The sequence below is a fragment of the Chiloscyllium plagiosum genome, unplaced genomic scaffold (assembly GCF_037043375.1).
Source record: "Chiloscyllium plagiosum isolate Xiang-an unplaced genomic scaffold, Cpla_swu_hap1 HiC_scaffold_36, whole genome shotgun sequence".
Lineage (NCBI taxonomy): Eukaryota > Metazoa > Chordata > Chondrichthyes > Orectolobiformes > Hemiscylliidae > Chiloscyllium > Chiloscyllium plagiosum.
In genome coordinates this window covers 40,744,986-40,771,742 of record NW_028270174.1, presented here as the reverse complement: position 1 = coordinate 40,771,742, position 26,757 = coordinate 40,744,986, and the positions used below count along the sequence as shown (strand labels likewise).

The window sequence follows — 26,757 nt, the reverse complement described above, 5'->3', positions numbered from 1 at the left end:
GAAGTTTAATGATTGGAACAGACACAATGGCCAGAAAAAAGCCTTTTTCTGTTTAAAAATATAATTCTTCAATATTTCAGAGTTTTAATATGTTACTGCACCATGGGTATTACGGCTATTGTATGAGTCTCCCACTGCACACTGTGACTATTCCTCATCTTTTGTAGTTTAATTTTAGCCACCATTACAAAACACATTTTTTGTTGCATAGAAATATATGCGGTTTGGTGGGTCAGGTCAGAATGAAAAACTTGAATAGTTTTGAGTAGAACCTTGGGGAAAAAACTAATGCCAACTTCTGTAGCATCTTCAAAGGAACACATCATTTAGGTTTGTGTTATAGCTGTACTAAGGACAAGTTGTATTTAAAAGGCCATGCTATTTTAGTTGTTATAATGCTGTTCATTCAAAGATAAATGTAATTGTTCACTCTAGTATCCTGTGTTTAATTTCAGCTACAGGTCCTGCACCAATACCTGCTGAACGAAGAGTAATATCTTCACCGTGTTTACCTTCAAGAAACCAACCATCAAAGTTAGGATATGGTGAGCAAAGATTCATTGTTTACGTTGAATATCATTTGAATAGATCTGTTTGCAAAAAAAAGGTTCTATGTTAATAACTATAGGTTTCATTTTGAAATTGAATTATGACATTTTTAAAATAAAATCCAGTAAATTTCACCCTCATGCAATCTACACTTAATACATCAGTCACTAATGAGGAACTGTTTTTCATTAAAAATTGCATTGCAAGTTGTTGCTAACATGTTTTTCACATTCTTTTTACCTCTGAAAGGGAAACTTTGATTAAATGTTCCTCTAAGAAAAATTATCACTTATTATTTGAAAATAATTTTTTATATTTTTATGCTGAAAGATCTATTGAAATAATTGTTAATATGTTAATGTATAGTATTATGGTCCATAGGTGTGCCTCCATTACATTCTGTGGAAGTAAAGATGAAGTAAAAATGCCAATTTTTGTTTTTCAGTGGTGCTACTTTTAGCAGCAGCTATTTTAACCCATTTTGGTACAAATGAGGGCAAGTTGCCAGTTTGCAGACCTGAGCTATGTCTACTGTCCATAAGCTGGCAAATAGTTCAGATTAAATAGGGGAGCTAGTTGTAAAAAAAAACTTGTGAACTAGAATTGGCAGCATTTCAAGAGAATGACGGGGAAATTATAAAAGGGCACTTTTATAATCAGGTTTGGGCCAGAATGCTAAATTGACCCAACCTATCTTGTTCAGAGAAAACCTTTTTGTCTTCTAGTGTAAGTGTAGTTACAACAACTGTGTTTACCCACAGTCAAAGAGAAACTCATCATATTTCTTAGAATGGAGCTGGGGCAAAAACCTTTTGAAAATCTTTTTATATAAATGGGATATGAATGTAGCAGACAAGACCAGCATTTATTATCATCCCACATTGCTCTTGAGAAGTTGGTTCAATGGAGTGGAGTTTCAGGATTTGACCTAATGCAAATGATTGAATGACAATATATTTCCAAGACGTGGTGATGTGTGACTGATCTTCGAGGTAATGGTATTTCCATACACTTTGTCCTTTCTAGGTGGTCAAAGTCACAGCGGTTTGGGAGATGAGCTGCTGATTTGCATCATGTGAATGGAAATTGCTGTAGTTACGCTGCAACAGCAGTAAACTGTATGATTGTTTAAGTGATGGATGAGATAGCATTCAACTGTCCTGGATGGTTTTGAGCTGCTTGAGTTATACTGGAGTTGCACTTTTCCAGGCAACCGAAGAGTATTCATAGAATCCCACAGCGCAGATAGACGCCCTTCTACCCAACAAGTTTGCATCAGCCCTCCAGAGAGCATCCACTCCACTCCCATATTTACCGTAGTTAACCCACCTAGCCTATGCACTGCAGTGAAATTTAGCATAGCCAATTCACCTACCGTGCACATCTTTGGACTGTGGGAGGAAACCAGACCACCTGGAGGAAACACATGCAGACACAGGGAAGAACTCCACAAATAGTTGCCCAAGACGGAAATCGCACCTGGGTCCTGGTGCTGGGAGGTAGCAATACTAACCACTGAGCCACCATGCCACCCTCACAATCCTGACTTGTGACAGTAAATGGTGGAATGACTTTGGAGAAAATTTGATTCACAAATGTCAGAGTGCAGAAGGAGGCCGCTCTCTGCGCAGGCTCTCCAAATGAACATTGTGAATTGGCGCCGTTTTCCTGCATTTTCCCAGTCCCTTGCACATTATTTCTATTTAAACAATCATAATGCATTCTTGCACTCAGTTAAATCTGCTTCCACCAGACTTCAGAAAGTGCATTCCAGAAATGAAATCTTTCTTGAAATTGTTTTTTCTCATTTCACATTTGCTTGATCTGAAAATCGCTTTAATTTTGTGCCCTCTCATTCATGATCTCTTTACCAACAGGACTAATTTTTCCAAACTTTATCCAGCCCCATTATGATGTTGAAAATTTCTATCAGGTTTCCTTTCAGCTACTGGTCCAAGAACAAGAGTCCCAACTTGTCCAATCTGTCCTCGTAACTAAAGTTTCTCATGCCTGGGACCATTCTTGACAATTTCTTCTGCATACTCTCCAGTGTGTTCACATTCTTCCTAAAATATAGTGCCCAGACTATACAAAATACTCCATCTGACTTGTGTCTTGTATAAGTTAAGAATAACCTGATTATTTTTGTACTCCTGTGCCTTATGTACTCCATCAGCTGCTGTCTCCACCTGCCCTGACACCACTGATGTGCACGGACATAACCAGGTCTTCTGCTCCTGCATCATTTTGAAAATTGTACCCCTTATTTTCTGTTATCCACTTGAGTTCTTTCTACCAAAATGTATTACTCACACTTCGTTGTATTGAAACTCATTTGCCACATATCCATACACTCTACAACATGTCTGTGTCATTTTTGAAGTTTTCCTCTGTCCTCAGAATTTAAAGTGCTTCCAAGATTCATATGGACTGGTAACCTGGTAATTTTTCCCTGTCCTCCAAGATCTAGACTATTATTACATTTCAGGAAAAGCAAGGGTCCCAATATTAACCCCTCGTGAAACTTCGCTGTAAGCCTTACTCCAACCTGAAGAACAGAGATTACTGTAGTTTGGTAGATGTTTTAGGCTGGTGCAGACATGATAGGCTGAAGGGCCTTTTTCAGTGCTATAGATCTTTATGACTCTGGCCATTACTGTTTGTTGTTACTCAGCAAATATTTGTGTTAATGTTGCTACTGCCCCTTATATTCCATAACTTTTTTTCACAAATCTATTGTGTGGCAAGGCAGTAGGTGCCTTCTGGAAGACCGTATACACCACTGTGCACTATCCATTTCTGTCATGGCTTTTAAAACCTCTTGCATTTCCTTTGGGAAGAACAGTACAAGAGCATAAGAAGTGCAACTGGAGTAGGCCATTCAAACCCTCAAGTCTGCCCTACCTTTCTATATATGATCATGGCTGATTTGCCCCAGGCCTCAGCTTCTTTCAACCCTGAACTCCTCTATTTCAAAAATCAGCCTTCGTTCTCTTTAAATACTTAGTGATTTAGCCTCCAGCACTGAGGTAGAGAGCTGCAGGCATTCAATACCCTTAAGGAGAAAGAAATTCCTTTGCATCTCAGTTTTAAGTGTGTGCCCCCTTTTTCTTTAGCTACGTCCCTTAGTTCATGATTCCTTCACTAATGGAAACATCTTTTCAACTTCTAGAATTGATAGTGGGTGGCACGGTGGCACAGTGGTTAGCACTGCTGCCTCGCAGCGCCAGAGACCCGGGTTCAATTCCCGCCTCAGGCGACTGACTGTGTGGAGTTTGCACATTCTCCCCGTGTCTGCGTGGGTTTCCTCCGGGTGCTCCGGTTTCCTCCCACAGTCCAAAGATGTGCAGGTTAGGTGAATTGGCTATGTTAAATTGTCCGTAGTGTTAGGTAAGGGGTAAATGTAGGGGTATGGGTGGTTTGCGCTTCGGCGGGTCGGTGTGGACTTGTTGGGCCGAAGGGCCTGTTTCCACACTGTAAAGTAATCTAAAGTAATCTAAAGTAATCTAATCTAATCTAATCTACCCTGTCAATCCTTCTCAGAATCCTATATGTTTCATTAAGATCACCCCTCGTTGTTTTAACTCTAATGAATAAAGGTTTAATCTATTCAGCCTTTCTTATTAAGTCAGCTCCTTCATCCCAGGAATTCGCCTAGTGATTCTTTCTTTGAACGACCTCCAATGCCAGTATATCTTTTCTTAAATGCTGTGACCAAAACTGTACACAGTAGTCTACATGTCCTGTCATCTACACCTTGTAACAAGACTTACCTACTTTCAAACTCCAACCCCAATAACGAAAGGCTAAAATCCCATTTGGACCCTTAATTAATTGCTGCACCTGCATACTAATGATTTGTTTCATGCATCAGAGCACTCAGATCCCCCTGTTGCATGTTTTTGGAGTCCCTCTCCATTTAAATAATAGTCTGCCATTTGATACTTCCCATCAAAGTGCACAACCTCTCACTTTGCTGCATTAAACTCTGTCAAGTATTTGCTTACTCACTAGGCCTATCTATATCCCCTGCAGGTTCTTTATCCTCATTACACTATCAGGAGAAAGTGAGGACTGCAGATGCTGGGTATCAGAGTCGAAAAATGAGGCTCTGGAAAAGCACAACAGGCCAGGCAGCATCCAAGGAGCAGGAGAGTCAACATTTCGGGCAAAAGCCCTTGATGAAGGGCCTCACTTTTCAACTCATCACTCTGTCAGTCCAGTTTTTAACCATGTGACCACTATTTCTATTCTGAATAATTGTTTCTAGAAGCTTTCCCACCACTGAAGTCAAACAGACTGATCTGAGATTGGGCTTTCCACTTTTTGAACAAGGGTGTGATTTACAATTTTCCAGCTGTTTGGCATCTTCCCTGAGTCTCAGGAATTATGGCCACTGCCCATGCAATTTCGACTTTTGATTCCTTTAATATCCTTGGATGCATCTATCCTGGTACCTTTTCAAATTTAAGTACCAGTGGTCTATCTGACACTTCCTCCTTATCAATTTTAAACCCTATTTAGCCCAACTTGTCCCTTTCCCAATTATAAACCATTACAAGACTTTGGGTCATCTCTTTATTTTGGCTACCAGTTATTTCTCATAATTCCCCTTTGTTTGTCTCATGTGATTTTTCACCTTCCTATAAACCTTATGTATTCTTTTTGGTTCTCAATTGTATATTTTACCTACACCTATCATAGACATATTTTTCTTTACCTTAATTTCTATCTTTCTATGTTATCTTTCTCATTTCATCAAAGATTTGTTTTAAGTAGTTCATGATTTAACAATCTTGATCATGTTTCCCTTTCATCTGGTTTCCGAACAGATTTATGAGAATTGAAAAATATCCAAGAAACGTCACTGTTAAGAACTAACAAAACTATTTGCCATTTTAGAATCCTTTTTAGTGCCTCAACCATTTTTTTAAGGAACAAAAGCTAAGTGGGTGGCACGGTGGCACAGTGGTTAGCACTGCTGCCTCACAGTGCCAGAGACTTGGGTTCAATGCCCGCCTCAGGCGACTGATTGTGTGGAGTTTGCACATTCTCCCCATGTCTGCGTGGGTTTCCTCCGGGTGCTCCGGTTTCCTCCCACACTCCAAAAATGTGCAGGTCAGGTGAATTGGCCATGCTAAATTGCCTATAGTGTTAGGTGTAGGGGAATGGGTCTGGGTGGGTTGTGCTTCGGTGGGTCGGTGTGGACTTGTTGGGCTGAAGGGCCTGTTTCCACACTGTAAGTAATCTAATCTACATATTTCAGCCTTGGTCTTGAGCAATTGTTTATGGAATACAATTTATTTACACTTCATTTTGCTTTGGTAATTTATATGGTGTAATGTTTTTAACCTTAGTTATTTTCCTGCTGTACCTCGTCTTGTATTTTAATGTTTCATTATAGCTTAATAACACTGATATAAAGTGCTTACCCATTGTTTATATATAAATAATTTTACTACTCTGTTTTACAGAAGGAAGGAATTCATATTATAAAGCTGTTTCTGTAGCCTGCAGAGATGTTTTCAACAAGTTGACTGCTAACCTACCTGAGCTCCAAAATTGTAGCAGCTCCTTGGCTGCTTTTGTAGTTGAAAGGTGTAAGTAGAATTTTAATAGAGCCTGTAACTCAAAAGCCCCAGAAATTGGATTACAGAAGATGTAGATGGACAAGGATAGTATAATGTTAGTGCTGGATAGCATAATATTATGATCACTTAAGTGCAAAGCGGCCTTTGTGTGGAGCCGCAGGAGATGGGGGGGATATTAAATGAGTATTTTATATCTGTGTTTACTGTAGAAAAGAACATGGAAGGCATAGAATGTAGGGAAATAGATGGTGACATCTTGAAAAACGTCCATTTTACAGAGGAGGAAGTGAATTGAATTTAATTTAATTTATTGTCACGTGTACCGAGGCACAGTGAAAAATCTTGCAAGCAATACAGGCACATCACGTGATTAAGTAGCTTGGATAATAAATAATAGGTAAACAGCGTCAAAAACATAACACAGGTACAGGCGAATGTTAAGAGTTTGTGAGTCCATTCAGTATTCTAACAACAGTAGGGTAGAAACTGTTGCAAAACCAGCTGATGCGTGTGTACAGGCTTCTGTACCATCTCCCCGATGGTAGAGATTGTGGAAAAACATTGTCAGGGTGGGATGGATCTTTAAGAATGCTGGCGGCCTTTCCTTGACAGCGGGCCTGGTAGATAAATTCTGTGAATGGGAGGTTGGCGTTTGTGATTGTCCGGGCCAAGTTCACCACTCTCTGTAACCGTCTCCGATCTTGAATGGTACAGTTGTCATACCAGGTAGTGATACATCCAGACAGAATGCTCTTGATGGCGCACCTATGAAATTTGCAAGGATATTTGTCATCATGCCAAATTTTCTCAGCTGCCTGAGGAAGAAGAGATGTTGTTAGGCATTTGTAACCAGTGCATCAACATGAAGAGTCCAAGAAATCTTGTTGTGGGTGACCACTCCCAGGAGCTTGACACTCTCCTCTCGTTCCACCTCTGTGCTGTTAATGTGTGGGGGACATGAGTAACATCCCGCTGAAAGTCAATAATGAGTTCCTTGGTTTTGCTGGCATTGCGAGCTAGGTTGTTCTCAGTGCAAGATTTTTTCAGGTCTTCCACCTCCCGTCTGTAGTCTGTTTCATTGCCATCTGAGATTTGACTGAGTATGGTGGTGTCATCATCGAACTTGTAAGTGGCATTAGACTGGTATTTGGCGACGCAATCATGGGTATACAGTGAGTACAGCAGGGGGTGAGTATGCAGCCCTGGGGAGCTCCAGTGTTGAGTGATAGTGCGGATGAAATATTGTCCCCAGTCTTCACTGATTATTGCCTGTGGGTCAGGAAATTGAGGATCAATTTGCAGAGAGCGGGGCTTATTGCTGGATGTCTTGAAACGCATAAAATTGGATAAATCCCCAGGACCTGATCAGGTATACCTTAGAACTCTATGGGAAGCTAGGGAAGTGATTGCTGGGCCCCTTGTTGGGATATTCCCACCTCAGGCAAATGTCTGTGTGGAGTTTGCACATTCCCCCTGTGTCTGAGTGGGTTTACTCAGGGAGCTCCGGTTTCCTCCCACAATCCAAAAATGTGTAGGTTATGTGAATTGGCCATGCTAAATTGCCCATAGTGTTAGGTGAAGGGGTAAATGTAGAGGAATGGGTCTGGGTGGGTTGCTCTTCGGAGGTTTGGTGTGGACTTGTTGGGCCGAAGGGCCTGTTTCCACACTGTAAGTAACCTAATCTAATTGTAATCTAATTTGTATCATTGATAGTCACAGGTGAGGTGCCAGAAGACTAAAGGTTGGCTAACGTGGTACCACTATTTAAGAAAGGTGGTCAGGAAAAACCAGGTTTCATAGACCGGTGAGCCTGATGTCGGTGGTGGGCAGGTTGTTGGAGGGAATCCTGAGGGACAGGATATACATGTATTTGGAAAAGCAAGGACTGATTAGGAATGGTCAACCTGGTTTTGTGCGTGGGGAATCATGTCTCACAAATTTGATTGAGTTTTTTGAAGAAGTAACAGAGCAGAGCAGCAGACGCGATCCATATGGACTTCAGTAAAGCGTTCGACAAGATTCCCCATGGAAGACTGTTTAGCAAGGTTAGATCTCATGGAATACAGGGTGAACTAGCCAATTGGATACAGAACTGGCTCAAGGGCAGAAGACAGAAATTATGGTGGAAGGTTGTTTTTGACCTGTGATCAGTGGAGTGCCACAAGCATCAGTTGTTGTGGTTCTGTTCACCGAGCTGGAATTCATGTTGCAGACATCCTCAGTGCTGGGAGCCTCCTGTGAAGCGCTTCTGTGATGTTTCCTCCGGCATTTATAGTGATTTGAATATGCCGCTTCCAGTTGTCAGTTCCAGCTGTCCATTGCAGTGGTCGGTATGTTGGGTCCAGGTCGATGTGCTTATTGATTGAATCTGTGGATGAGTGCCATGCCTCTAGGAATTCCCTAGCTGTTCTCTGTTTGGCTTGTCCTATAATAATAGTGTTGTCCCAGTCAAATTCATGTTGCTAGTCACCTGCGTGTGTGGCTACTAAGGATACATGTCGTTTCGTGGCTAGTTGGTGTTCATGGATGCGGATCGTTAGCTGTCTTCCTGTTTGTCCTATATAGTGTTTTGTGCATTCCTTGCATGAGAGTTTGTACACTACATTGGTTTTGCTTATGCTGGGTATCGGGTCCTTCGTTCTGGTGAGTTGTTGTCTGAGAGTGGCTGTTGGTTTGTGTGCTGTTATGAGTCCTAGTGGTCGCAGTAGTCTGGCTGTCAGTTCGGAAATGCTCTTAATGTATGGTAGTGTGGCTAGTCCTTTGGGTTGCGGCGTGTCCTTGTTCCGTTGTCTTTCCCTTAGACATCTGTTGATGAAATCGCGCGGGTATCCGTTTTTGGCGAATACATTGTATAGGTGTTCTTCTTCCTCTTTTTGCAGTTCTGGTGTACTGCAGTGTGTTGTGTCCCTTTTGAATAGTGTTTTGATGCAACTTCTTTTGTGTGTGTTGGGGTGGTTGCTTTCGTAGTTCAGGACATGGTCTGTGTGTGTGGCTTTCCTATATACCTTTGTGGTGAATTCTCCATTCTGTGTTCTCCGTACCATCACGTCTAGGAATGGGAGTTGGTTGTCTATTTCTTCCTCTCTAGTGAATCGGATTCCTGTGAATGTGACGTTGATGATCCGGTGTGTGTTCTCTATTTCTGTGTTTTTAATTATTACAAAGGTGTCATCCACATATTTGACCCAGAGTTTGAGTTGAATTTGTGGTAAGACTGTTTGTTCTAATCTTTGCATTACCACTTCTGCTATGAGTCCAGAGATGGGTGAGCCCATGAGCCGCATCCATGAACACCAACTAGCCAAGAAACGACATGACCAGCTATCCTTAGTAGCCACACACGCAGATGACAAGCAACATGAATTCGACTTGGACAACACTACTATTATAGGACAAGCCAAACAGAGAACAGCTAGGGAATTCCTAGAGGCATTGCACTCATCCACAGATTCAATCAATAAGCACATCGACCTGGACCCAATATACCGACCACTGCAACGGACAGCAGGAACTGACAACCGGAAATGGCAGATTCAAATCACTATAAATGCCTTAGGAAACATCACAGAAGCGCTTCACAGGAGGCTCCCAAGCACTGAGGATGTCACCAAGATAGGGGACGAAACGTCTGCAACACAAATTCCCAGCGCGGTGAACAGAACCACAACAACGAGCACCCGAGCTACAAATCTTCTCACAATCTTTGAACAAGCATCAGTGCTGGGTCCACTACTTTTCATCATTCATATAAATCATTTGGATATGAGCATAAGAGGTGTAGTTAGTAAGTTTGCAGATGAGACCAAAATTGGAAGTGTAGTGGACAGCGAAAAAGGTTACCTCAGATTACAACAGGATTTTGATCAGATGAGCCAATGGGCTGAGGAGGGACAGATGGAATTTAATTTAGATAAATACAAAGTGCTGCATTTTGGAATAGCAAGTCTTAGCAGGACTTATACACTTAATGGTAAGGTCCTAGGTAGTGTTGCTGAGCAAAGAGACCTTGGAGTGCAGGTTCATAGCTCCTTGAAAGCAGAGTCACAGGTGGATAGGTTAGTGAAGAAGGTATTTGGTATGCTTTTCTTTATTGGTCAGAGTATTGAGTACAGGAGTTGGGAGGTCATGTTGCGACTGTACAGGACATTGGTAAGGCCACTTTTGGAATATTGCATTCAATTCTGGTCTCCTTCCTATTGGAAAGATGTTGTGAAACTTGAAAGGGTTCAGAAAAGATTTACAAGGATATTGCCAGGGTTGGAGGATTTGAGGTATAGGGAGAGGCTGAACAGGCTGGGGCTGTTTTCCGTGGAGTGTCGGAGGCTGAGGGGTGACCTTATAGAGATTTATAAAGTCATGAGGGGCATGGATAGGACTATTAGATAAAGTCTTTTCCGGAGGTTGTGGGAGTCCAGAATTAGAGGGCATAGGTTTGGGGTGAGAGGGGAAAGATGTAAAAGAGACCTAAGGCCTTTTGCACGCAGGGGCAGTACATGTATGGAATGAGCTGCCAGAGGAAGTGGTGGAGGCTAGTACAATTGCAACATTTAAAAGGCATCTGGATGGGTAAATGAATAGGAAGGGTTTGGAGGGATATGGGCCAGGTGCTGACAGGTGGGACTAGATTGGTTTGGGATATCTGATCAACATGGACAAGTTGCACCGAAGGTTCTGTTTCTGTGCTGTACATCTCTATGACTCTAAGTGTGCAACCATAACTACCTGCAATACCTATTGCATGCACAGCATTCAATGAATATCAGCTGTCTGGCCACCTTTTAAAGATGTCATGCTGCTTTTTTAACAAAAGATAGAATTTGGTTCAACAGGAAGCAAAGGAATACTTTGAGCAAAGGAATTGTTGCTGGAAGAGCAGGTTTTACCCATGTGTTCTCAGATTCTGTTGTGGAATTGAATCGAAGAGTCAGATTCTATTACCATTCACATCCTCCCAGGCATCAACTTCCAATCACAGGATAAGTTGGCAAACAATGTGAATGTCCTCAGTTTATTTTTCATACTCCAAAAAGCTGAATAATCTAACCACAGTTGTCAAGATAATAAGACTTTTTTTTTAAAATTCACTTGCAAGACAGGTTCATTGAGAAGATATGGGCAATAAATGCTGACTCAATAAACTACTTCCACATCCCAAATGAATAAAAAATAATTGCTGACAGTTATGCTACTTCACACTCCGACTGCCTTTTTTTCTCAATCTCCAGCAAATGCTATGCCGTACTTTTGTACAGTACCTCCTGATACATTACCTTTCCCCCAATCCTCACTTCTCCATATCTCTCATCTGACACACACGCTTGTATGATCAAATATGCATCCTTTAAACTCCCTTACAAAATTGTCACTAACAAATTTCCTTCCTTCCTTCCTTATCTGCAGCAGAATCTGCCAGCAGAGAAGAAGGAGTCTGTCTGCACATCCTCATCCACTTATGCTAACCATATGGCAAGTAGAACAGAGTAATAGCTGCTTTGAATGATTCTGTGACTGGTGGCATTATACAAAGTTTCTTCTTGACTTTGTGCTTTTTGTGTTATTACTACTTCTGTCTAGCCCTAAAAATTGCATAATAAACAACAGGTGCTTTCACCAGCTACCAGTCTGTCTACCTCTCTGTACTGTCCTGTTGTAATTCAATCTGACTCTTGTTTCTTTCATTTCACTTGAATATGTTTAAACTTGTCCATTGCTCTCGATGTGGTCTCCTGACATCAGGGAGGCAGAACACCAACTCGTGGAGCATTTCAAGGAACATTTTTGAGACACATTCCCAACAAGCCCACCACCCTGTGACTGACCACTTCAACTCCCCTCCCATTCCACCAAGGATGTGCAAGTCTGGGCCGCCTCCACTGCCAAATCCAAGCCACCCGATGACAGGAGGAAGAAAGCTTCATCTTCCACCTTGGGACCTTTCAACCATGTACTATCAATGTCGACTTCACTAGTTTCCAAATCTCCCATCCCCACATCTCATCCCAAATCCAACCCTCAACTCAGCACTGCCCGTTTGACCTGTCCCACTTGACCTGTCTCACTTGTCCATCTTCCTTCTCATCTATCTGCTCTATCCTCCCCACCAACCTATCACAGTCATCCCCCCAACATACCAAACTGTCGCCTTCACCTGCTGTATGTGCATGCTTGCTTTCAATGACTGGTGTACAACAAAACCAGGACTTGTAATAATCTGCCTTCCTGTTTTGCTCCTAAAGTGAGCAACCACACATTTCTATCCATCTCTTTACATTACCACATGCACTTTAATTTTACGTGGGACTTCTTTAAAACTCTTCTGAAAGTTCTGATGCATACTCAAAAGAATTCTAGCAGAATTGTCAAAGGTAATTTCCCTTTCATAAATTCCTGCTGACGCTGCCTGATCACGCTACTGTTTTCCAAGTGCTATTAAATCTTACAGTGGACTCTTATAGTTTTCCCACTACCAATGTCAAATTCACTAGTCAATACTCCCCCCTGCTTTTTTTTTTAAGAGAGGGGGTACATCAGCTATTCTTCAAACTGTAGGAACTATACAAGAGTCTATATAATTTTGGACGATGACTACCAATGCATCCACTATTTCAAAGACTACTTCCTTAATTACTCTGGGATGTGGACTATCAGGCTGTAGAGATTTATCAATCTTTAATCCCATCAATTTCCCAGCACCATTTCCCTACTAATATTGCTTTCCTTCAGTTCCTCCCTGTGTCTAAATCCTGTGTTCCCCAAAACTACTTGTATGTTAGTGTGTACATCTTTGTGAACACAGAATCAAAGTGTGTATTTATGGGTCTATAATTTCCTTGTACCCCATTATAAAATCTCCAGTCTTTTTCTCTTTACATACTTTCAGAAACTTCTACAGTCTGTTTATATGCTCCCTCTATTTTCTCTTTCTTACCATTCAATTACTCTCCTTTGCTGATTTCTAAATTGTTCCCATTCTTTAGGTCTGTTGTTTATCTAGCCAGTTTATATATTTCTCTTGGATCTAATACTATCTCAAATTTCTTTTGTAAGCCATCGTTGGTATCTTCTCCCATTTTACTGTCTCACCAGGTACAAATGTGCAATTGCTATAGTTTACTCATGCAATCTTTGAATATTTGCCATTTTCACCATCATCCCTTTTAATAATGTTCCCTAAATCTATCATAGCTAACTTGTGCCTCTCACCATTATTGTTTCCTCTATTTAGATTGAGGACTCTTGTCTCAGAACTAAATATGTCACTTCCCATCTTAATGAAGAATTCCATCAGCTTATGATCACTCATCCCCCAAGGAGCCTCTCAACTAGATTGCCCTCACAGTTTTGGCATCTATATACCACCAGCCCCTACTGATTTTTTTGCCCTTTGTGTTTTTCACTTCTATCCATACAGATTCCACATTGTTGGAGCCAATTTCCTTTCTGATTATTGTATTAATTTTTTATTTAACTAGCAATACATCTTGCCTTTTTATGGTGTCCATCCTTCATGCTGAACACCCTAGATGTTCATTTCCAATCCCTGGTCATCCTGCTGCCATATCTCTATGATCCTGACTATATTTTAATTGTTTTCATCTAATTCATACACTTTATTATGAATGCTCCACAAATTAAGGCACACAACTTTAAGGCTGGTCTTTTTAACCTTACCTGTCTTGTTCCCATTATTTTTCACTGGCCCCTGTTTGATCCTGTCCCTTAATTCCTCTGTCTGTATCACTTTTCTCATTCGCTTTCTGTCGTCTTCTGACTTCATGCATAGGTTCCCATTCTCCTGCCATTTTAGTTTAAAGCCCATCAAATCACTCTTGCAAACACTGTCTGTAGGATGTATGCCCTGCCCAAGTGTAATCTATTCAGTCTGTACTGATTCCACCCCTCCACCCCAATGTCCAGAAATCTGAAACTCTTACCCTCTCTCAACTCTTCAGCTGCATAACCATTTGATACCTCTTGCTATTTCTACTCTGACAAGGACATGGTGCTGGTAGTAATCCTGTGATCATTACCTTTGAGGCCTTACTTCTCAACTTACTTGCTAGCTCTCTATATTCTGCTTTTAGGATCTCATCCTTTTTTAAAATCTTGTCATTTGTACTAGTGTGCACCGCGACTACTGGCTGTTGATCCATTCCTTCCATAAAATCCAGTAGCCACTGTAAAACATCCTTGAACCTAGGGAGGCAACATACCTTCTTGTTTATGGAGTCTTGTTAATGGCCACAGAAATATCTGTCTATTCTTTTGTCAGTTGAATATCCCTTAACTATTGCATTCCCACACTACCTCTTCCTCTCCTGTATAGCAGAGCTAAAGTGAAGCAACAAATTTGGATGTTGTTGCTTTCCCCGAAAGACCATTCCCCTCAACTGTATCCAAAGTGGTATATCTGTTTTATAGGAGAGTCTTGCACTGCCGACCATGTTGTTATTCCTGGTGGTCACCCATTCCCTTCTTGCTTGTGGAGCCTTATCGCACAGTATGATCATCTTTCTATCTGTCTATTCATAATACTCTCCATCTTGCCAATGCTCCACACTTCTCCATCTCCAAAATCTCGGCTGTCAGGAACTGTAGCTGGAGACACATCCTGCACACATGCTGAGCCTGGGCACTGGAAATCTTCTCAGATTTCCACAGAGAACAGAACGTACCACAGCTTTGAGCTTCTCCTGCAATGACTTACACTTTTAAATTGAACCTTTTGGAAGAAGTTTAACATCAAACTTATCAGTTACTCTAGGGCCCTCATTCCCTGGTCGTTGTTACTGTACAATACAGTCCTTACCAACTATCAAATGTAAAAAAAGAACTTCCAAACTATGAACCAAAAGAACCAATAAAAAACCTGTACACGAAATTCCCACTGTGCTCCAAAATCCCAGATAAGCATGTTCTCGGTCTGGCTGTCTCTCACTCAACATCGATTGAGGCCCTATTCAGGCTTCATATGATTGATAGTTAACTGTCACCCAGTCATCTGAGTATTACGTATTAATCTTGTAACTAGGATACTGATCTTTTATTTTAAAAAAAGACTTACCAGTTCAATTCCCATTGTCTCCAAATTCCCAAAAATGTGCACAAACTGACTTTGTCTCACTCGGATAGTGAGTTTCAATGCTCATCTTAAAGATCAAAAGCAAAGCAGAAAAATTTAGGCAGCACATTCTAAATCCTTGGACAAACAAAAACAAAGAGTCAGTGGTGAAACTGTTAAAACTTTGGTTGCTGTACAGATGTAGGATGTCTTTAAATGATGTTAACAAGCAGTCCTTCAGCTGGCTAGCATCACTTGTTGCAAATAAAGTTATGCATGTAATAGACATGCATTTGATCTGTCGATCTGGAAATGGTTCCTGGAAGAGACACAGGACAATGATATTGAATTTATAGTTTCAACCTTCAGTACAACCTTTTTGGCACTTCTCGTGCTAACAGAATTGCTTACATTATATGGCAGATAACCTAGTTTTCAGCTAATGTTTTTGCTATATGCCATAGTTAAGACTTAGGCTGTTTCGTGCTGCTTGATATAATGTCTAGGCAAAAATGTGATTAGATAATTCATTTCTTAAGGTAGTAGCATTAAACAAATAATAATCCTATTGTGTCTGCCCAGTGCTAAATAATTATAAACCTTAAGTTTTGTGTTGCATCTTGCTTAAAGTGTTAATGTATATGTTGCTTGAATAGCCTCACCACAAGCTGTATGTATTATAACTGTGGATGACAGTTAGAAAAGACATATGAGAAGAAATAGAAGAGTACAATCAAAGTAACAAATGGATTTTCTAGGCATTGGGAGTGTTGCACAAGAGAAACAATGTGACAGTTTAATGAAACAAGGTTAAGAAACCTTGTTTCATTAAACTGTCACATTTCTCTCACACCAATCTTTGAGCCATGCATTTACCTGCATAATCTTATTGGCTCTGCACTAATTAGCTTGTGGCTGAAGTATTAATCCAAAGATTATTACCTTTTCGATTCTGCTTTTTAATTTAGCTCCTAGCTGTTCATACTCCCTTATCAGGACCTCTGCCATAGTTTTACCTATGTGGAGCGCGGCCACTGGATCTTACCCTCTCTCTGCCCCCCCCCCCCCCCCCCTCCAAGTTCATCTGCGGCCTAGATGAGATATCCCAAATCCGAGAACCAGGCTGATAACACAACCTTTGGGACTTGCGATCCTGGTCACAGAGAATCATGTCTATGCCTCCAACTATACTATCCCCAATTATAACAACATTCCTCTTCGCTCCCCCTGCTTGGATGGCTCTCTGCACCATAGTTGTGCAGTCAGTCGGCTCACCCTTCCTGCGGTCCCCATTCTTATCCACACAAGGAGCAAAACTCTTTTAATGAAAAAAGAGTCACTTAATGCTTAAAACAAGTATTACGGAAACAAAGGTGCTGAACAAAAAAAAACCCTAATAACAAGAGTAAAGATGTTTGGTCAATACTTGTAGGAAAGTTGCGGGGGGTGGGGGTGGAAGTGTGCTGCTGCTTAGAACCAAAAAGCTGAAGGCTTGATTGCTTGTAGTGCAGTGGAGTGGAGAAGTTTCCAATAGCTTGAGTCACAGGAGGGAAGATTTTGCAGATTGTGTTTAGGGATACATGAGAAAATTAGAGAAGGGGGAGGTGTATGTGGCAATCAAAAATGCAAATGAGAGATGAGACATTTAAATCTATGGGATTATGGTAATGAAGCAGTACTTGATGTAGGCAGCAGATTAGGCAAGGTTTATCAAGGTTGGAGATGACTGGGTGAAAATTGAAATAGTTAAAGTACAGAAATGATAAAGAATCAAAGTGGTGGTTTCAACAACAGACTGAAAATTGACCTATAGGTGAGTGATTCTAATTCTAGAGAGGCAGCAAATTTGATGTTGAAAAGAATGCCAAAGTTGCAAATAGTAGTTTTTGCTTAGCCTCAGGATGTGGATGGTGGGGGAAATCGATGTTAAGGGTACAGAGTTATATTGGCGAGTGTTGCAGATGGGTGATTTGATTATCATAGTGTTTGATTTAGAGGATATTGAATCTCATCCAAGACTAGATGTTGGTGAAGCAAACTGATGATACTAAGGTATGCTATGCTTTGGGGTGAACAAAGTTAAAAATCACACAACACCCAGGTTATAGTCCAACAGGTTTGTTTGGGATTACTAGCTTTCAAAACACTGCTTCTTCATCAGGAATGCAGGATTATGATTGAAACATCGATTCTCCTGCTCCTCGGATGCTGCCTGAACGGCTGTGCTTTTCCAGCAACACACTCTCAACTCTGATTTCCAACATCTGCAGTCCTCACTTTCTCTCCTTTGTAGTTTTGCACCTTAACAATATAGGTGTGACATTAGAATAAGAGATCAAAATATATTAAGTCAAATATAGTGAGGATAAAGACTCTAGTCTGGATGGATTGCATTGTTGCATTTTGATAGTAGTTAGGGAAGACATGGCAGGCACCATTACATCTAAAAAATTACTAGAAATGCATATGGTGTCAAGACTACAAGACAGCTAATGGGGTTTTATTAATTTTGAAAGGGAGATTGAACAAAGTCAAGGAACCATAGGTCAATTTATTCTCTGGTGTAGGAAAGATAATGGGACATGGTATAATAAAGAATGGTGTGGATTGCAGAAAGTAAGCTTATTTTTGAGTAACCACTTGCAGTCTTGAAAAGGTTTGAAATGACAAAGGTAATATAATCAATGTAACATTTTTGGATTTTCCGAATATCTTTATTATTATGTAGACTTGTTAAAGTCAGAGCATGAGAGGTCAAGACAAGTAATTTCATTATTAATGATGGATAGGAAGGGTTTAGAGGGATATGGGCCAACACATGCAAATGGAAATAAATCAGTTTTGGAAACCATGCTGTATGGCTGTGACTCATAATGGGTTACAAAATAGGGCATGAATGAAGTCAGATGCTGTTGCTAGTTGGACGTCCTGTTCCACAGGAAGTATTGCTCGAACCACTGTTCACCATTTATTTGGTGTCTCTTCATAAGTGTGACACCAATGCCTATGAATGACACCAAATTGAATACAGTTCATACAGAAGAGGTATGTAACAAAATCCAGTGAGACATCAACAAGCTTGCAAAATGGCAATGCAGTTGTCAAATTGACTTCTGTACAGCCAGGTATAAGGGTGTGTTTTAGAAGGATGATTAGGGAAGCTACCCTTATTTTGACAATTCAGTGTGTAATTCAAATCAAATGCAATGTTATTGTTTATTGTGAGAGGAATCAAACACAAAAATAGAGAAGTTATGGTCTTGTTAAATTGGGTGTTAGTGAGACCATATCTGGAATACTATGTATAGGATTGGTCTTCCTATTCAAGGAAAATTGTAAATATGTCAGAGGCAGTTTAGAGAGGGTTTATTAGATGAATACTTGGAATGGATGCTTTGTTTTGAGTTGAGGCTAGACAGACTAGTCTTTCATTATTGAACTTTAGAAGAGTAAGAGGTGACTTGATTGAAACATTCACAATCCTGAGAAGATCTGACACAGCCAATGCGGAAAGGATACGCAATTTGGTTCTGTACAGTAGTGTATCAAGGAAACAAGCAAACATTGGTGTTTGTCTTTATGGATTTAGCTTTTTGAGGATCTATCCAAACAAACTAAAGACATCCTTTACACATACCAGACTATATTTACCTGCATTTGAGGCATTAGGTAACTGAATGGACCCCCAAGAGTCACCCAGTATTGTTAGAGCACCAGGAATGTCTGCAGTATCACTGTTTTGCAATCAAATTTCAACATCACCGACAAGTTGTGATCTGAATATCTTTCAGATGAGAAGACTCAATTTTCTTTCTTGATCCCACTAACCAAATTCAATGAGTATTGATTTAAATTTTGTCCAGTCAGACATCTACAACAGTACAGTGAAGATTCTGCTACATATTACCAATTATCAGCACTAATACTGTAACTTGCCAACCATTTGACTAGCTTGCATGTACAAATTCATGGAGGGTCTTGTGTGTTCAAGTACAGGCTGATCTGCATTTGCTCTTTTGTTGATGTTTGACTAAAAACTTCAAAATTTGATTAGTCTAGTATCATGTTCCTGCTGGTAGAGATGGACCTTCAATGCCTAATTTTCCTCCATGTTTCAGGGTGAAGATTTGGATTGATCCTCAAGAAGCTAAATCCATTCTTGCATTTTGAAACTTAACCTTCCAATTGCAGGCCAAATGCTAGGATTTTCTAAGTTTGTCTGTTTTTTCTTGAGCATCTTTCTTAAGATATTTAGAGACTTTCCTCTAAACTACAATATTCTTCTTTGATATCTTGAATTCTCTGACTACTGCACAATTATGTCTACTCTTCAGTCTTAATGATTTTTAATTTTGAACTGAGGTGTGTATCTGTCATTCCTTGGTACCATGTTGCTATATTAGAGAGTGCAAGAATGCAGTATGCTAATGAGGTGGTGGCCTTGCTGTGAGATGAAGAAGTGCATAACAACAAGGAGGTGAACAGTTGTCTTCAAGTATGTGCTGTGTTAAGATTCTGTCAATTAATGGGTTTGCACCACGGCAGTTTTAATTTCAACAGTGAGTAGATGGTAAGTGTCATAAAGTTAGATTTGTTTTTAGCCAAAACTTGTGGAGGGTTGACTTTTAAGTGCGATTGACCATTCCTTGGATACGTACAGTAATAACAAGCATTGCCCTTCAGCACATATGGCATTATGTGGTTACTAGTTTCACCATATGCTTTTTTTGTTTATTCATGCGGGGTAGGTCATGAGTCTTATCCAACACGAACATGTATCTGAGTATCACAGGAACAATTGTCATCACTGAGATACATTTCCACCAATTCCCCCTCCTCCGAAACATGATAGTTCTGATGGTGTAGCTTTTTAAATTGCCAATAAATAACTGTTTGGTTCATAGTTTGGCTATTTCTGGGAAAACATCTGACTCTTTAGTGATTTTGAACTATTCACACAGTTTCCCATGTGTAAGATCTCTTCATTCAAATCACATAGTACTTCCAAGAGTTCCTGTCATCTTTTCTAACAATACTGACTTCTGCCTGAAAGAGATTGACTTCTTGTCTTCAGGAGTTTGACAAGATCCTCTTTCCATCTCTGTTTGTTTACTCTGTGTCTGCCAGGCATATAGCATTTTTCTTAATTTCCATCCTGTTGATACTGCTTCCAGATCAGGGTCACCAGGTCATGTGTTAATGCCTTGTAAGTCACATTGTTGTGATTTATTACAATTATGGTTAAGGGTACACAGATGGTGGGTACTGATTACCTTTATGTATACAGTATATGAATATTAGACAGTTGGAACACTGAAGGTTGTGGCTTGAGAACTATAGGACTGAGCAAGTCAATAAACTCACTTCAGAATGAAAAGTTTTACAGTTGAGCTCTTTACAGTTAATGCAAACTTTTAGATTCATTTGGAAATATTCTTGAAAACCATTAGATTTACAAACCTTTTAAAGAAATTGCAAGTTTTTCTTGCTGTACTGCTTCCAGGTCAAAAATTGTCAAAGGATTCATAAATCACTCAAATCATGGATTCCTGTTAACAAAGCCATATAGGTAATTTGGGTTCATTTCTGGAGAGAGAATTGAAAAGCAGAAAATATATGTTATATTATAGAACCTAGTTTGTATATATTTAGATTTAAATGAAGCATTTTGGTGTTTACATGATTTAAAAGGACATAAAGACACTGAAGAACATATAATACCTACTTTAAAGTATGATGCTAGAACTAAGGTGTTAACTGCCAAGAAGGATTGAGCAGATTTTTACTTTCATCTAGAAGTTGTAAGGATGAGGGGTGATCTCTGGTGATCTTAAGATGATTAAAGTTTTGCTTGAAAAAATGGAGATATTTCCATTTGTGGATAAGACCAAAACTAGAAGCTGCAAATACAATATAGTTACTAATAAAAGTAGTGAGGAATTTGGGAGAAACCTCTGCTTGAAGAATGGTTAGACTATAGAATTTACTATTAGAATGAATGGATGAGGCGAATAGCATAAACGCATTAGAGGAAGCAAGATGAATACAATAAGGAGAAAGAAATATGTTATATTATTGGAATTAGATGACAATGTATACAGGATGATCTTTATGAAGCATAAACAGTGCCATATATCTGTTCGGTCTAATGGCTTGATTTGTGTGCTGCAAATTTTGTGTAATATTTTGCTGAGAATAACAATAACTTTTTAATAATTAGATGGACAACCTTATGAAGTTGTTGCAATTGGAACAGGAGAGATGAACTGCAATGATCCCTTGTATTCTGAAGGACGAATCATGCATGATTCCCATGCTGTAGTTACTGCAAGACGCTCATTATTGAGGTAAAATTTTGTCTTTCTAAATTCAGAAAATTGAATATGGACTATTTTATTGTTGGCAGAAGCACGTAAAAATTAAAATTACTGTCTTTTAGTGTCTCATGGTTGTAAGAGATTATAAAACAGTCAATCTGGTGGTCATTGACAATATCAAGAAGAGGCTTGTATTTTCATTACAACTTCCACAGCCTTGAGTCACACTCCTAAAAGAGTGCTTATACACAGTACTGAACAACTGCTATACTGTTGGAGCTATTGATTTTTGAATGAGTCCTTGAACAGTGGCCAATCACCCTGTTCAACTTGAGTTAAAAGAGCCAATGGTATGTTTTTTGAATGTGCAAAGAATTCTCCCCAGTCCATAATTTAATGTTTTTCCCTCAACTGACATTATGAAATGGATGTTCTGGTTATTAAATCATCACCATTTGTGAGGTCTTGCTATTATTAGCTACTATTTTTTCTATACGTGACTGCAGTTTAAAAAGTAGTATTTGATTGGCAGCAAATTATTTTGGAATATCTTGGGGTCATGATAGTTATACAAATGCAGTTCTTTTTTTCAATCAATTTAAGATAAAGGTTCTGATTTCCTTACCTTTACAGTGATTTGGTTACAGGCTGAGTGAAATTGGGACTTGAAAATTTAACGATTTTTAACATTTAGGAAATAAATGCAGAAGGTGGGGGGGGGGGGTGGGACCAAGGAAAATAGTGAGGAAAGAGATCAATCTGAGACTGGTACAGTTGAGAACAGAAGTGAGTCAAACAGTCAGGGCAGGCAGGGACAAGGTAGGACTAATAAATTAAACTGCATTTATTTCAATGCAAGGGGCCTAACACAGAAGGCAGATGAACTCAGGGCATGGTGAAAAATGGGAATGGGATATCATAGCAATTACAGAAACATGGCTCAGGGATGGGCAGGACTGGCAGCTTAATGTTACAGGATACAAATGCTACAGGAAGGATAGAAAGGGTGGCAAAGGAGAACGGGGAGTGACATTTTTGACAAGGGATAGCATTACAGCTGTGCTGAGGGAGGATATTCGCAGAAATACCTATTACTACCTGCAATACCTATTGCATGCGCAGCATTCAATGAATATCAGCTGTCTGGCCACCTTTTAAAGATATCATGCTGCTTTTGTAACAAAAGATAGAATTTGGTTCAACAGGAAGCAAAGGAATACTTTGAGCAAAGGAATTGTTGCTGGAAGAGCAGGTTTTACCCATGTGTTCTCAGATTCTGTTGTGGAATTGAATCGAAGAGTCAGATTTCATTACCATTCACATCCTCCCAGGCATTAACTTCCAATCACAGATAAGTTGGAAAACAATGTGAATGTCCTCAGTTTATTTTTCATACTCCAAAAAGCTGAATAATCTAACCACAGTTGTCAAGGTATAAGACTTATTTTTAAAATTCACTTGCAAGACAGGGGTCATTGAGAAGATATGGGCAATAAATGCTGACTCAATAAACTACTTCCACATCCCAAATGAATAAAAAATAATTGCTGACAGCTATGCTACTTCATACTCCGACTGCCTTTTTTTCTCAATCTCCAGCAAATGCTATGCCATACTTTTGTACAGTACCTCCTGATACATTACCTTTCCCCCAATCCTCACTTCTCCATATCTCTCATCTGACACACATGCTTGTTTGATCAAATATGCATCCTTTAAACTCCCTTACAAAATTGTCACTAACAAATTTCCTTCCTTCCTTCCTTATCTGCAGCAGAATCTGCCAGCAGAGAAGAAGGGGTCTGTCTGCACATCCTCATCCACTTATGCTAACCATATGGCAAGTAGAACAGAGTAATGGCTGCTTTGAATGATTCTGTGACTGGTGGCATTATACAAAGTTTCTTCTTGACTTTGTGTTTTGGGTTGCGATATCTGGTTGGCATGGACAGGTTGGACTGAAGGGTCTGTTTCCATGCTGTACATCTCTATGACTGTAAGGAGAAGGAAATGAGGCAGTGCTCTTAGTGAGGGACGAGATCATTACATTAGTGAGAGAGGATCTTTGTTCAAAGAATCAAGATGTTGTGTCATTTGGGTAGAGGTACAAAAACAGAAAGGGACAATAAACATTAGGGGGAGATGTTTATAGGCCATCAGCAGTAATGGTGATGTTGAGCTGGCTAAAAATCAAGCAATTAGAAGTGTATGTTGTAGTTATAGAAATAATTAATGACATCGATTTGCAGATGGACTGGATGAATCTAATTTGCACCACTGTTGTGCAGTATGAATTTTTAGAATTGAAGAACCAACTAGGGATTGGCTAGTTCAGATAGTGTTATAATATGTAATGAGAAAAGACTAATTAATAACCTTACTGTAAAGGAGGCTTTGGGAAATTGTGACCATAACAGGATAACGTTTCCCATTAATTCATTCAAAATATTATTCATTTGGAAATGTTGGTCTTGAATTGGAACGGAAGAAACTATGAAGGTCAAGTAAGCTATGATGAATTGGGAAAGTATAATTAAGTTTTTGAAAGTAGTCAGGCAATGGAACATGTATTCCATGTAAAGAGGTATTATGTGATTGACAGCAGATGTGCATTTCTCTAAGGCTGAAACACTCACTGAGAAAGGTAAACCAGCAATGGATTACACAAGTAAGAGTGCATTAAGTCAAATTAGTGGCTTAGGATGTCAGAAAAAGTATTTACCTGAGGTTTCAGAGCAATTTAAAACCCAGCAAAGATTGACCAAGAACCTGAAAAAGAAAATGAAAAGAGAACATGGATGCAAACTGAAGGCAGTGTGTAAAAGCTGCTTTAGGTATGTGAAAAATAAAAGATTAGATAAGGCAAATATGCACCCACAACAGATGGAAACTGGATAATTTATAATGGGGAAGAAAGAACTGGCAGAGAAATTGAACCATTACTTGGTTTTTATCTTCATGAAAGAAGGTACAGAAAACTTCTCAGAGATACGAGGCAATCAAGAGACTCTGCAACTGAAATATATTAGTATTAGTAAAGAGGTTGCACTTGAAAAGCTTAATGAATTCTCTGGATCAGATAAACTACATCTGAGTGAAGCTGGTGACTAGAGATATTGGATTTGTTAGTGACCTTTCTTTCAAAGTATAGGTTCGAGACAGGTTTCAGTATACTGAAAAGTAGAAAATATATTCCCACTGATCAGAAAAAGAGAGGGAATGGAGAACCCCGGGACTCTTAGTCGAGAAAATGTCAAAATATGTTATGAAGGATGTAATAAACTGGACACTTCGAAAATAATGGTGAAATTGGGCTGAGTCAACATGGATTGATGAAAGGAAAATTGTATTTGACAGATTATTTGGTGTTGGTTTACTGTTACTTTTATTGTAAATAAAGGAGAGCCAATAGGTACGGCAATAAAGTCAAACGAAAAAGAACAAAGAAAATTACAGCACTGGAACAGGCCCTTCGGGCCTCCAAGCCTACACCGATTCAGATCCTCATTCTAAACTTGTCGCCTATCTTCAAAGGATCTGTAGCCCTCTGGTCCAGCACCAGGGTCCCAGGTTCGATTCCAGCCTCAGGTGACTGTGTGGAATTTGCACATTTTCCCTGTGTCTGCGTGGGTTTCCTCCGGGTGCTCCGGTTTCCTCCCACAATCCAAAGATGTGCAGGTCAGGTGAATTGGCCATGCTAAATTGCCCATAGTGTTAGGTGCATTAGTCAGAGGGAAATGGGTCTGGGTGGGTTACTCTTTGGAGGGTCGGTGTTGGGCCGAAGGGCTTGTTTCCACACTGTAGGGAATCTAATCTAATAACGAGCGGTAATGGGGGGCCCAGCACTGACCCCTGAGGCACTCCACGCGTCACAGGTGTCCAGTCTGACAAACATCCTTCCATTGTTACCCTCTGCTTCCTACCATCAAGCCAATTTTGTATCCAATATGCCAACTCGCCCTGGATTCCATGCGGTCTAACCTTCCAGAGCAGTCTGTCATGTGGAACCTTATCAAAGGCTTTACTGAAATTCATATAGACTACATCTACCCCCCTGCTCTCATTACATATTGTAACGCTAAATCATGACCCTCCTGAAAATTCAAATACTGGCACTAAGAGATAAGGAGATAATTCCGGGAAAGGGTTTAGGTTGACAATTAGCGGCACGGTGGCACAGTGGTAAGCACTGCTGCCTCACAGCGCCAGAGACCCGGGTTCAGTTCCCGCCTCAGGCGACTGACTGTGTGGAGTTTGCACATTCTCCCCGTGTCTGCGTGGGTTTCCTCCGGGTGCTCCGGTTTCCTCCCACAATCCAAAAAATGTGCAGGTTAGGTGAATTGGCCATGCTAAATTGCCCGTAGTGTTAGATGCAGGGGTAAATGTAGGGGTAGGGGTATGGGTGGGTGCGCTTCAGCGGGTCGGTGTGGACTGGTTGGGCCGAAGGGCCTGTTTCCACACTGTAAGTAATCTAATCTAATCTAATCTAATCTAATCTAATTAGCCATGATTTGATTGAATGATTACTCAGATCTAAGTTCCTTGTTTTTGCCCATCTGAGGTTTTGAAGCCTTCTGTCTCCTGCTCCCTGATCTTCAAATTTAGCTCATTAGCTCTAGAATTATTTGGTCAAGATTATTTGTGCAACTGAGGTGTTACTTGCATAATTTTTTCTGACACTTCTCTCCAACATTTCCATTCCTTTTATAAGCAATAAGCCTTCTTGCCTGCTGAACAGGATTTGTAAGCCAATTTTGGATCCATTTACCAACATTGTGGGCCAAAGAGCCTGTTCCTATGCTGGACTGATCTAACTTGCCTTGGATTCCAGAGGGTCTTACCTTTTGGACCACCCTTCCATGTGGTACTTTCACAAAGGTCGAAACAAATTCCATGTAAACCACATCAGCTGCACTACTCACAGCAATATATTTAGTTACCTTTTCAAAAAACTAGTCAGGCAGGATCTCCCTCTAACAAATCCATGCTGACTATCCCTGATCAATCCCTGCCTTTCCAAGTATTGATTAATCCTGTCCTTCAGAATTTTTTCCAATAATTTCCCTACCACTGACATCAGACTAACTGGTTTACGATTATCTGGCCTATCCCTGCTGCCTTTCCAGAACAAAGGAACCATATTTGCTCGTCATCTGGCACTTCACATGGTTAGCAAATTATTAAATATATTCCCCAGGTCTCAGCACTCTCCCCCCCCCTTACCTCCTAAAGCAGTCTG

General features: G+C 40.1%; 1 protein-coding gene across 1 annotated transcript in view; it reads left to right on the top strand.

The window, feature by feature from the left end:
• adad1 (adenosine deaminase domain containing 1 (testis-specific)) overlaps positions 1-26,757 on the top strand; it is a 92,985-nt gene that overhangs the window by 24,572 nt on the left and 41,656 nt on the right. Inside the window, exons 5-7 of the mRNA XM_087980101.1 lie at positions 456-545; positions 6,024-6,149; positions 21,422-21,548. Of these exons, the coding sequence (XP_087836227.1) occupies positions 456-545; positions 6,024-6,149; positions 21,422-21,548 (343 nt within the window). The remainder of the gene's footprint in view (positions 1-455; positions 546-6,023; positions 6,150-21,421; positions 21,549-26,757) is intronic.